This window comes from Sparus aurata, chromosome 23 (assembly GCF_900880675.1).
Source record: "Sparus aurata chromosome 23, fSpaAur1.1, whole genome shotgun sequence".
NCBI classification, from domain to species: Eukaryota; Metazoa; Chordata; class Actinopteri; order Spariformes; family Sparidae; genus Sparus; species Sparus aurata.
The window spans coordinates 5,593,300-5,607,042 of record NC_044209.1 but is presented as its reverse complement, the minus strand read 5'-3'; the positions used below and the strand labels follow the sequence as shown (position 1 = coordinate 5,607,042).

At 38.4% G+C, this 13,743-nt stretch overlaps 1 protein-coding gene across 1 annotated transcript in view; it reads right to left on the bottom strand.

Moving 5' to 3' along the window:
- Nucleotides 1-13,743, bottom strand: part of cpt1a2b (carnitine palmitoyltransferase 1A2b) — a 52,536-nt gene that overhangs the window by 19,581 nt on the left and 19,212 nt on the right. The window contains exons 9-13 of the mRNA XM_030406762.1: nt 13,322-13,409; nt 11,439-11,634; nt 5,243-5,431; nt 3,679-3,784; nt 2,813-2,929 (exon numbers count right to left, since the gene is read on the bottom strand). Coding sequence (XP_030262622.1) covers nt 2,813-2,929; nt 3,679-3,784; nt 5,243-5,431; nt 11,439-11,634; nt 13,322-13,409 — 696 coding nt within the window. The remainder of the gene's footprint in view (nt 1-2,812; nt 2,930-3,678; nt 3,785-5,242; nt 5,432-11,438; nt 11,635-13,321; nt 13,410-13,743) is intronic.

Sequence of the window (13,743 nt, the reverse complement as noted above, 5' to 3'; positions counted from 1 at the left end):
TGGCTTTTTCAAAATGGCCGCTGTCATTAAATCATTCTCACACTTTTGGCAGGAAAATCTTTGCTAGTTTACAAGAAGTTACAGTAGGAATAACATTTATATTGTTACTCATTTTTTCAAGTAAATATGTTATGTATTGAATCAATGCATAATTACTTTATGATTCATTCTTTATATTACAGTTAAACTGTGTTAAAAAAGGGTGTATCAAATTTGATACTGCAGGTATTTATCCCTGAATGGTCATGTCACATTTTTGTAATGGAATCAACATCAATCCTACCACAATACAATCACACACTATTTTGCAAGCACTGCACCAGCAATCATCTCTCACATGCCAACTGTGAAGGTATAAGGTGCATTTTTGCCTGAACAAGGACCGAAACTGTTCTTGTGCCGACCACAAAGTGAAAAAAAAAGACTGTGAAAAGTTTTATCTATAAAAAAACAATGAGAGAAGCTGCCTAAGATGTTCTATATTTTCAAAATGTTATTTGCACAATTAGATTTGTATCTTAAATCAACACTGTTTTGAGCAAAAAGTTGCCAAAAACACCCAATGTATCAAATGTGATACAAAAAATATCTCATAAACAAAATGATATAGAAAACATTTTTGAACTGATTTTGTTAAAAGGTTTTATAAACATCTCAGTTCCAAAAAATTAGAATTTTCTGACAATGTTTTGATGGGTCAGGCTTTACAGGGTTAAGTTCTCAGTTTACAATACTGTAACCCCTACTCATATTTCATATGAGTTTATTAGTCAAAGAACATGCTTAAATACTCGCTTACTGGCTGACCTATTATATTGTGAAAGTGTGAAAGCCCACGTAATCAACTGAACTTAAAACTAAAGGTCAGAGGCCATTGCTGGTTAAATGCTCTCCTTATTGTTTATCCCTGATCCATCACAGCTGGAATGTTTGTTCCTCCCTTCCTCATCTGCACAGCTCTCAGGCCAACAAGTATAATTTCAGCAGTCACTTTAGCAGAGGAAGTGAACTTTTGGTTCACTGATTTCATAACAACCATTTTAATGCAGTACTGTAGGTGTTTCTCTCACAGCTTTACAGCATTTAGTTTTTAAATGCAATGTGGAAATTAAACTTAAGGACTGGATTCACTAATGGACGAAAAATTACTGATGACTATGGAAATTAACTTGGCTCCATGTTTTGACATCTATCAACAATACTGAACTATCTTAGGTAGAGCACAATAGAGGAAAGTTGCCAAAAAAGCTGTTTATGTTTCATTATGATCCTTTCACAATGTGCAGATCTGTTTAAAGCTGATATTATCAGCATCAAAAAAGGTGTGCCAGTTTATGGACTCTGGTGTTAGTAGGCTACAGCAGTTAGTTAAACAAATGAAATGATAAATGTTATTGGTGAGTCATGCTCTGTTCCTGCTCACAGCACAGAATTTGAGCAACTTCTATAATCACTGATATCTTAGTGTGAATCAAGTCAAATACTTTGTATATGAACATTATACATTGGAGTTATCTTGCCATGCACAGCATTTTGTATACTATAGTAGAATGATTTGATTGGTATTTAGAATTATGTTTTTATCCTCTGGTGACTTCTTAGAAATAATAGGGCTGTAAAGACACACGTACCGAAACTGAAATCGCGACACTCAGATCCACAAATCTGTCTCACGGTGTGAGAAGGCAGAATCGCAACACAAACTTCAAGTGCAGATCCAGCCCTATGAGCTATAAGTAGCCGCTTTCACACAGAGATGTTGCATTAACACCACAGCGGTGGATCGCGAATTCTCCGCCGTTGGTCGTTCACACAGAGCGAAACGGAGTAAAGACGAACCACTGTGTAGTTCACACAGAAAGCCAGCGCAGCTGCTCCTAAAGACACGTGACGGTACATGTCATGATGATGACGTGTGTGTTTTCAAGGTGTTTCCCCAGTGTCCCCTTGTCAATCTAAACCCGCGGATAAGTTATAATCATATGGATGCTGTTTTACTGTGTCTCGATTGGGATCCTGTCCCAGCAAATATCCTGGAAAGTGACAAAGGTACGTTTTTCACTCTAAAATAACATAATTACATAATCACCATCTGTCTGACTCTGCCCCTAGCGAGGATGGAGGATGTTTTCTCGGGGAAAGTTCACTGAAGTCTCGGTCAGGAGGGCTGACCGTCATAGGGTCTTTTTTTCATGATTAACACTTAGTGAATAGACACTGGCTCAGTTTGCCAATACTGCGTCTCTAATAATATCAAACGAGTATCATATACAGAAGTTATTGGAATGTTACATCAAGTAAATGTTTAATTAAAAAAAATTATAATCGAGGTTTGTATTGAACCTTGGTTCAAAAGTTGTGATACAAACCGAATCGTAAGTTTGGTGTATCATGACAGCCCTAAGAAATAAGTATTCATGCGTCATCAGAAAAGTCATCTGGGACTGCATGTAGGATTTTGGGAGCAATAGATTGAAAAAATAGATAAAGCAAACTGATCATTGCTCTGTACACAGGATGCAGCTGCATGTCATGGAGGGGGAGCGTGGGAAGCAAAGACTTTTTCATTTTCTCATCATAAAGACAAAGATATATCATTTTAATCTAAACTGGTATTCTGACATAATACCCTTAAGTGAGTTAAGATCTATCTGAACGTCTCAGGAGAATCCTAAAAGTCAGCATGGTCTGATGAGCACATGCTCTTAAACTAATGGATACAGTGAAAACAATCACAAACACAAGTGTAATAACTGAGTAAGAAAGGGCAGAATGTTTAAACAGAAACACACTTTCTGCAGGGCCTACGTACCTCTGAGGGGATGTCCCAGACAAGCCTCTGGGGCATGGGTAGCGTGCGATCCACGTCGCCTTTACAATGTCCGTCCTCAGTGTAGCCCAGCTGGAAGGCATCAGTGGCCAGCGTATACTGGAGAAGGGGAGATGTGTGCTAAAATTCATATCTAGATACAAACTTAAATACCACATACAGCCCAAATTGAAATAGGATTACTGCTCTATCCATTATTTTTAAATCTCTTGCTTATTTTACTTTGATAGAGATCCCAAAAGGTCACAGTGGAACTTTTAATATCAACTTCTTTTGTTTTTCCTCTGACCTGTTGACTGTCTTACTGTAGCGTAAAGCATGCGTGTTATAAAATTATACTATGTATTAAACACAATAACGAAATTAGCCGAAGCTAGTTAACCCAATTAGTGTGACCAGCTGCTGCTGTGGCTGGGAGTGTGAGAGGCTGCAACTCTGATGATGATTATGTTTTCTTATTACATCTGTAATTGAATCTCTTACTTTTCATAATTGTATAGCATAGAAAATACAGATCCTTCGTACTTGTACTAAACCTGAACCAAGTAATTTTTTCCATTTGAGACACCACAGTAAAGAACTCAGTGATGTGAGATTGACTTTGTATTTCAATTCAGCTGTCAGATGTTCCCCGAGGAGGAAGTCCGTCAGTAGGGTCAACAGTTTAATGACGTCATCACAAAAATATTTAGCAGGCTGACTTCAGCTGCAGCAGCATCTGTGGCGATGGGAGCAGTATCATCATTATCTTAATTTCAGCCTTTTCTTATAAATGGGTTCCCTGACTTTGACTGTGCTGGATAAACATAAAACGAATTAAAGTAAAACAAAAGCCAATAAAAACAAACCTCCCAAAGGTGCGCCACTGTCGGTGCATCCGCCCAGGAATGCTCTGCATTCAGCCCACTCTTCCCATTCTTGTAGATCACAATGGAGAAGGATTTATCAAACCACCTAAGGGGTAGGACAGAAATAGAAAAAAAAAAAGCTATGAATTAAAGAGATATGAATAGGTTTTTATAAAAGGTTTTACTTATATATTTAAACATTCAGGTTCTCTTTGAATAAAAAAAAATACTTTATGTGCAAGTAATATTCATGCAAATTTGAGCAGAGAAGAACTACCCTTTCATGTTATTTTCCTGGTAATTAAAAATGATTACAATGTAACACTGTTACAAACACAGAGGGGTTGATAAGGCCTTTCCAGGGTTTCTGGAGGTTTGAACAAGTCAAATTTAAGACTTTTAAAGACCCTTTTAAGACCATTTTGAACTAAATTTAAGACTTACACGAAGTATGAAAAAGTAAGGAAAAATGTGGTCCCAGAATTACTTAAAAAAATAACCACATTTATTGCCATTTACAGAACAGCTCAAACAATTAAGAATGGAGTAAGTGAGTGTGTGTCAGGGTTATTACAGCTTTGGTATTAGTTTTTATTTTGATTTAGTTTTTCAGTTTGTTTTTTATTTAAGTTTAGTTTTAATTATTTTAACAAGTGATTTTAGTAGTTTAAGTATAGTTTTTATCACAGAATTTAATTTAACTCTAATAAACCTGCTGTGTGTGCATGCACCACAAGGTGTTCAAAATCAAAAGCACCTCCGCTTTCAATGTCGGAGTTGGACCAAAGAGGGACTAAATGTTGCTCGACTGCGAGGCGGTGCAGAGTTTGGGTTAAGCAGAACTGGATGAACTTGGACCGGGAACCTGTTACAAAGGCTTACAGAAGTGTGTGATTACATTACTTCACTGGAGACGTTTCGAAGCTAACTGGTGTTTTTCCCATTTTGTGTGTGACCCCAGCGCTTTCTCACCGAGTGTGCCCAATTTGAGGGTCCTCTGGCAGATTCCGCTGTCGAAGTCTTTCCGGAATTGGCACTACTGACGCTCAACAATGCTAACATGTCCCCGATGAGCAAAAGGTTTCACTTCATCTTTATCCTAAGCTTCCTGCCTCTGTCCTGTCCACAACTCATCACTAATGTTTAAATGTAATCCTGCTGTGGCTGCAACAGGGTTGATTCTGTGAATGTCACTGTGGTAGTTTTACGGTTTCTCAAGACTGAGTAAAAGAATCCTTTGTCATTGCCTAGGATGGTTTTAAGAACCTTCTGTTGGTACAATTTCAGAAAAGGTACACTGTCTGTCTGCTGACACTTTATTTAATCTTAAACATTGATTTTATGTATTAAAGTTACTCAAGGCAAACAAAGGAGTTGTAGTTTAATTACTAAGAAATGCAGAGTATTTAAAAAAATGGGGTGATTCGCAGTTTTGGAGACTGACAAAGTATGAATTCAAGCAGCTAAAAAGCATAAGTAAGAAAACAAATTTCTGCTTGAGTTCTCAATGCCCCAAATGGTTTCTCAACACCCATCTAATGTCTGTCCTCTGCGTCCTCCTCACCTATCATAACATTTCCCATGGAGCAGGGACTTGGCGTAGCGGTCCAAGTTTCCTGCTGGGTCTTCTCCCCTCATGCCTTGCTCCTCATCGTCCAAGGTTATGAAGAAGGCTGCCCTCTCGATGGCATCCAGTGATCGTTTGTTGATGCCGGAGCTGAAGTACTGCTTCCTCATCCGAGACCAAGGCATTCTATACAAACAATAAAAAATTTAAAAATAATGATCAATATTATCATAAGCGTCAGACCAAATAAATTGCCAACAGACACACACGCATGTGTGAGTGATCACAAATGTTTATGAAAAGTGTTTTAATTGCCCATAACAGCACAGGCAGTCCCAAGTCCAAAGAGCACAGAAAGTTCATTAGAGAGGAAACTGCAGATGTTCAATTATGATAAAGATGACACATTAAACTCAGAGAGCAAGATTTATTTGGTGATACTTGTTACAACACTGTATCCTCCCTATGTCAGATTCTCATAAATCATGTTTCTATCCAATTGTCAGGACAATCTACAAGGACTGAAGTGTTGATTTATAAATTATAAAACAATGTTTTAAGTTACTGGAGTTATGAATGTCAAAAAACATTCAAGGAAAAAAAGAGGCACTTAGATTAGCACAATTTTAAACAAAAACAGCATTTACATTGAAACTCTTGGACAGAAACCAGGTTAAGATCTTTGATTGTACATCTGTAGCAGAGCTAAAATACTGAAATATCTCAACAATTACTGCCACGTGATTTTGTACAGACATTTGGTTATCCCACCTTTAGGATTTTTTTTTTTCAAATTAAATCATCAAATCCAAAGGAAACAAAAACAACTGCCTCTTATGAATGTAGCTCCAACAGAGTCAGAAATGTTTCAGAGATCCTTTATTGATTTATTTCAGAGGACAGTTTATTCATCAGTAATGAACTGAAAAGAACTAATAAAATTATGAAGATCCTTTATTGATTTGTTTTATTAATAGAGGGTATACAAGGGACCGATTTTAAAACCAAAATTTATACTAACTGAATTTTTATATATTTCGTTGATTATTGCTGAATCCCTGGAGGATGGTAATATTGTTTAACTTTGGAATCTTTATTTTTGGTGAATAATTTTTTTTTAACTTGCCTTACCCAAACCAGACATTTGCATTAGCATGCTGACATTAGCATTCAGCTCAAAGCAATGGTGGTTACAGCCACACAGGGAAGCTGAAGAGTCAAAGTCTTGCCTTTGTAAGTTTAAAACAATTCTATATAAGCAAGGCAGACATGAGGCAGTAGCCTGGTTGTTAAGCTGACCAATTTCATTAAGTCTATAAAAAGCTATAACATAGTGAAAATGACCGTCACAATTTCCCAGATCCGTGACTTGAATAGTTTGACAGTGAAATTCTCACAATTCAGATGCTGAAACAAATGTTAACTGTTTTTGTCTGATTAACAAATTAAAGGGACAGTTTGGGTATTTTGATGTAGGGCTATAAGCGGTACTTTTTGTGAATGTACCAGAGTCTCCATGTTACGTTGCATTCGGAGATCAACACTTCTCGGTCGTCAGGACAGCGGTGAGCGAACAAGCAACTGTTAACAGGAGTTGTTCAAAAACTGTCTTTTTAGCAAACTCTGTGCACACAAACAATGCTCTCAATGCACAAGTTCATGTGTAGAGACCCTGGTAATACTTCAACAAAGCTTCATGTTGTGTCGAGCTTTTTTAGTGTTTTAAAAATAGAGATTTTGATGCTAACATAGTATTTGCCCCTAGCACTCGACTGAAAATGATTTTATCATTTAGTCCCTAAAACTGCAAACAGGAAATGAGCTTTTGAAGAAATTAAAAATGGCCGCCCACAGAATTGGTAGCTGTTTGAAAGCCCAGGAAAAACACCTTAAAAAAGGAAAGGAATTCAAAGTGGCTAACTATGTATCATCTGTTACAAAGAGGATACATTTTGCATTGACAGACATTTTTGTGATAGGAGGTCCTTCCTGAGATCATTGAACTTTTCAAGGTCACTTGTTTTATAGGAAAGAACACGTGTGTGCCACTCAAGCTTCAGGCTAAGCTGTTGACAAGGACATGCAGTCTTGGCAATGAAGGCATCTGTTACCTCTGGAAATGATTTCCATGAAGCCCATACTGATTTTGTGCCTTAATGCGTGGAAACCTGGAAGAGCCAAACATGTTTCCTTCCTGAGGGTTTTGAAAATACTGTTGATGTGTATTTCTATTGATGTTTTGCCCCATGCCAAAAGCTACCCACATATTGATGTATGGGTAGTTGTCAAGAAGCTGTCCCAAAAAAAAAGCTGTCTGTATCCACTGTTCTTACTACAATTATCTACACACCTTTTAGTAGAGCATACTCTTGTGTCCGCCTCCTCATGGTCACACTCTGGCATTGAAGTGGAATGACCAGATGAGAGAACATGTCTACCTTTGGTGGCATACACTTCCTTTCAGGAGGGGGAAGTTTGGGTTGGGAGCAACAATACTTTAACTTGGGCATCATAATTATTAGCATATCTTACTGAGTTAACATTTACTAATGCTAATGCTGACATTGGCATAACATTATGTCAGTGAGTCGAGTCCCAATGTAAGGCGTCATCTCTGCTCACATAAACATTTGATCGATAAACTACTCGTTCAAAGTTATAGGTAAGCTATTGTGAAAGTTTTTAAAACCATTTATATTTGTGTTTTACAAATAATTTCCCACTCAGATGAGGCTCCATTTAATGACTTCTCATTCTGACCATTTTTTCAATTAAACCATTTTTTTTCTCTTTAAAGCTGTTTAAAAGCCATGTGACATTATTTTCATGGGATATATTGCACATATTATTTGATTGTGGTCTATATACATCACATGCAAAAAACAAAATGGGAGAATCAAGCATTTGCAAGCCAAGTAATCTTGGATTTTCCATTTAAAAATGACCTTAATGGACTGGAAAATTTGGGCACCCCTTCTGAAATGATGAGATGCACCCTAAAGGAGTATCTATGCCAATTTTGGTGCTTCTATCCTCTGCGTAATGGTTGGGCCCTTTTTTGTCGATAATCCCCCCTACTACATTACTCCCATTCTGGCCTTCCTCCACTGGCTGCCTGTGCACTTTAGAGTTCATTTTAAGATTCTTTTATTTGTTTTTAAATCTTTCAATGTTCTCGCCCCGCCTTACCTCTCTGAGCTGCTCCATCCCTATGCTCCTGCCCGGTGCCACATGTCAGCTGATCAGCTGCTCCTGGAGGTACCGAGGTCTAAGCGGAACCTCAGAGGGGATAGGGCTTTTTCTACTGCCGGTCCCAAACTATGGAATGACCTCCCACTGCACATCAGACAAGCCCCCTCGCTGTCCATTTTTAAAACTCATCTTAAAACCCATCTTAAAACCCATCTTTATTCTTTGGCATTCAACCCAGCATGAGACTCTGCTCTTGTTTTAGTGTATTATTGTTTTTATTGTTTTAACATTGTTATTGTTTTTATATTGTTTTTTATGTTTTATGTTCTATTTCTTATTTATGTACAGCACTTTCTCCAAGCTGTGGCTGTTTAAAGTGCTTTATAAATAAAGTTGAGTTGAGTTGGGTTGAGTAAAAGACCCTAGGTTGCATTTTGGTGAGAGTTTCAATTTAGCCGTGGTCAGGGACCTGACTGTCATCTACTGCAGGTAACTGATTGACTAAGTATCTCATACAATCCCACTTCAGAAAACTTTAGGCAATGACATTTGAAAATGTATTGTTGATGTTTAAAAAACAAAAGTGCTGTGATTCATACTTGGCTGTCATTTATTGTCTGTTTTTAGTTAGGCCTGTTGCAGCTTCTCTCTGATCATTGAATATGACTTAACTCTCAACTTCTGACACAGATAGCTTTACCTCTTCAAGATATGCAGACCTTCAAAGCAACAGGAGGTGGGTCACAGGATGTGGTGAATGTTTGTAACTGTGCTGTGTGTCAGTTGTTTTTCTTTGAGAATGCTCAGGCAAACCTTTCAACTGCTCTCTTATCTGTGCTGTCCATCAGCACTAACACACTTTGGCACCAATTACACACATCCGGGTGAGCAGACAGACACACACAGACAGAAAGACCGACACACACAGTTATTACACACCCTCATTTCCTGGTCCTAGTCATTCTTCTGCTCAGTTCACGTGCAGTTCTTCTGAACTCTCACTTACTTCCTATCAGAATTAACTTTAATAGTGTGAATATCAACTTGCCCCGACTTAAATACTGCTTGTGACAGCTGGTCCATGGCAGCAAAATATTCTTTCCCCCATTTCCAAGTGGTGTCAAGGGATGGCTCCTGAAATCTACAACTTCCATCTTTATAAAGTCACAAACTCCAACCCTGTCTTGCATTTGTTCTAATCTCAGATTAAAACAAAGAAGCGTGAAAAGGACTAATGTTTTTGTCATCTACAGTGCAACTGCAATCAGTAAGATACCATTACTGTAATTTGCTTTTGTGTAATGTGATCTGAGATACGCTGGTCATGGAGATTAGAGACAGTAATACACAAATGGAGCCAAAGCAACATCCAAACTTCTTAAAGAGGTCATATTACGCAAAAGGGAGTAACTGTCTCCCACAGAAATCACTGCTCCTGCACTGAAACTAAACTAAGAATTTTGAATGCCTTCCTGAGATTATCATAAATCCCTGACACTCTGCAGTAACACTCCACTGGCACAAAACTACGAACAAAACTATGCCAATGACCTTGTTTAAATATTTCTGATCAGAGGATTAGATTTAGGCAAACATGGATTACAATATCAGCTGTATGTAATCACATATGAACAGCATACTGAGCCATTACACAGATGAGGTGTGTCCACTATGGGGCCACCCAGCAATCAGATAATCACAGCTGTGTGTAGCCTGTGGAAGGACACGCTTTTAAACACAATTTACATCCAACTGCCACATACAGCCACAACAACTTCAATTGATCTTTGTCCAAGTTTAAATTTTCAGCAGACTGTTCTACTCTATATGGTATTTGTACTCTTGTAGTTCAGATCAGATGGAAAACAATGATGAAAAGGGCCAGTTTGCAAGATTATACATTAGCACATTGTTGGTGCTAAACTGTTGCTGCTCATCTACTTTGATTTAGCCAATTCGGTCGGACATTTCTGTGTCAAGTGAAAAAAACGATCCTCTTTTTCATTCAAAACCTCAGACAGATTCACCTACCAAACTGAAGGTTTGACGTTAAAAAGCAAAAAAAAGCTTTTTTCTTTTTGGGCTATCAAAATTGAAAAATGCATTTGTTTCCATTGGTGTATTTTTTTTTTTTTTAATACTTGCATATATACTGTATATCAAGAGTTAGCAGGTTCAGATTTGTTAACATTTGGACCAATAATGATACAATACTAAAGAAAAGGTTAAACAAATAAAAAGGGTAAGAAACACAGTGGCCCTCATTTATCAATCTTGCGTGATCGGGTGCAGATCTGAGCGCAGAATTGGTGTTACGACAGGACACACGTGTGAATTATGAAACATTCGCATCTGACCAATTCCAGCGTACGAATGATCAGGTCTTGATAAATGCAGCGGCTGAATTTGATCGTCATTAACATGTTACGCCCTTAAATATTCCTGGTTCGGAGGCCTCGCCCACTGAGGTCAAACATGGAGAGAAGAAACACTGGCAAGAAGATAAACTTTTCCGAGATGGGGGAAACTGCGCTCCTGCTCTGTAACAGGGTTTGCCAGCGGGGTTATTAGGTATTTCGTTAATTAGCTGTCATATTTTATTTTACAAAAAAGTGGTATCAGTAAAAATGTAGGCTTTTTTTTTTTTTATTAAAAATGTTTTTATTCGTTTTAAGAATCCGTTTTGATCTGTTCTAAATATGTGACTGCTTATGCTTAATGACAGCTGAGGTTTGTTTAATAATTATTTTCAGACTCAGCCAGATTTTGCTGCGCTGCACCGCAAATCCACAGACTCAGATTTGCGTACACGAGCTCAGACCTGACGTGAGATCTGATCGTAGTTTCCGCTCACGTCCAAATTGATAAATGCTGAAGTTTGCGTGGAATTTGTCGTACGCACCGTTTTCTACCGTACGTTCGTTTGATAAATGAGGGCCAATAGAACTACATTTCACACCAACAACATTCCCATATGTAGCCCCATCCGACTGATTCCTACCTGTCTCCAGCAGTGAGAGCTCCCAGTTTATCCTCTCCAGGCTGCGGTGGTGAAAGGTCATCCAAGATCCTCTGGATCTGGTATTCAATTTCCCTGGGGGACAGTAGTCGGCCTGCTCGGTACACCCACAGGCGGAAATATCGTCCCTTGTGATACACCGCCACAAACTCACTGTCCTGCCAGTGCTGGAGCACATCTGTGGAGGAAGAGAGGATTATTCCCCTGGCTAAACAATGATTTCTCTAAGTTCTTATAGCCTGCCAACTCAGTCAGATGTCTGAGTGAACTTTCCCATTCCCTGAACGCGTTCATGAACTCGTTCATATTTTGGGCGAACGTGAACTGAACGTACTGTATTTCTGCCTGATGAACGTTATAGTTAACGCGTTCATTCCGGCGTTTGTGAGCGGCGCGTTCTCACAGTTTAACTTCGTTCAAGAGAGTGCCGGATTTGCATCGAGCCTTCCAGGCGAAAACCGGCTAAAACACACCGTGAACAGGCTTTGATGTAGCGGAAAAACACCCAATCTGGCTGTTGTGTCTAGAAAGGATGCTGGACGAGAGGTTTGTGTAACTCGCTTTACTTTCGATCAAAACGAAACTTAACTATTTCAGACAGAAACAGCTGCATACCAACATGCAGTGAGGCATTACCAAACGAACACAGATTAATTCGAACGGACAGAACACTGGCAACACCAGCCTCCACAGAGTCGCACCGCCGCATGCGTCATCAATGTGCTAAGCATGGAGGCAAAAACAAATGAAGGCTTCACATCTGTTTTTTTAATGTGATATATCTCAAAAGTTTTGGAGTGATGTTGAATCTCATTTTTTTTATGCTGCTCTCTGTCCATTCTCTTACCCTTAAACATGTTATTTGCCATGTTAACCCAGAAGATAATGCTCTTGAACACCCGACGAACTTTGTTATCCTATGCAAAATGTTTTATTCACAAACAAAAATTAGCAAAATCACTACCTAAATTGGCTCCTTTTCTCCTGGAACTGAGCTCTTTGCTTAAATCTCTGATTTTGTTAAGTAACAAAAAAGTAATACCTCACTGAGTCATAATGAAAAGTTTTTCCCTGAAGCCACTGTCTGAACGATCTATTTATTTATTATTTTATTTTTCCCTTTCTTCTTCTTCTTTTTTTAAAATGATTTATTTATTTACTTATTTATGTATTTTATTTTTAATTTGAACTCTAAAGCACCCGGCTAGCCTTTCAAGGTATGTGCACTAAATAAAAAATCAAAAGACATGGCAACAACGAGCCAAAACAGATCCTCTACCACCCAAATCACATTAACGGCGTACAGTAGCGGCTCCGCTGTCTTCATCTCCCAGCCGCAGCTGGACAACCTGGTTCTGCAGAATATTGTGGGAGAGCTGCAGTTTCAGTGTTAAAACTGATAGAATAATAGCCGTCTGTGGTTCTATATGGGCTGTGGCAATAATTTTGAAAAATAATAGCTCACATCAACATATTGACAAAAAAAAAAAGAACTATGAACTAGTTCATTTTTGGAACTGTGAACTTAGTTAAAAATTTTGAATTATGAACTATGAACTGAACTAGTTCATTTTAAAATTTGTGAACTGAACTTTGAACTAGTTCGTGTAGAAAGTGAACTTGCCCACACTGCCCATTCCCATTTTGTTCTTGCCATTTAGTCTAAGAATGAAGCAATTTGTGTGCTTGTGTTCCCTATATGAATGCACGTTCATTCTCAATTTCAGACTAAACATCCCAGGGAGACGTGCTCAGTGTACAAACATCAGTTGACACTATTGAATAAACATGAAACTATAAGATGCATCTGTGGCAGAGTGTGTGCAGTGTATGTGTGTGTGCGTGTGCGTGTGTGCGTGTGTTACCGGTCTGGTCTCCTGGTGTGCGTGTTGTGTTGAACATCCTCTCACACTGAGCTGCACACAGAGGAATGACAGTGCCTGGAACGCGAGTCTGACACACAGAGACACACACACACACACACGTTACTAATATTTACTGTTTAGTGTACATCCCCTCAATTAAATGTCGGTGCAGCGTTATCAAGAAGTGCTCATTCAAAGTATTTTACACTCTGGATGAGGTTGTCAAAACATATAATTACATCTCAAGTGTGCAGATCATTTTTAACATGATGGGGACAATTGTTTGGCCAAGGTTTATCAATACTGAACATGTCTATATTAGGGCTGTTAACGCAACATCCTCTCAACGCCCTTAATTTTTTTAACGCGCGATTAACGCTCGGTATTAAAAAAAAAGAGAAACGCACATTGTTTGATTTACG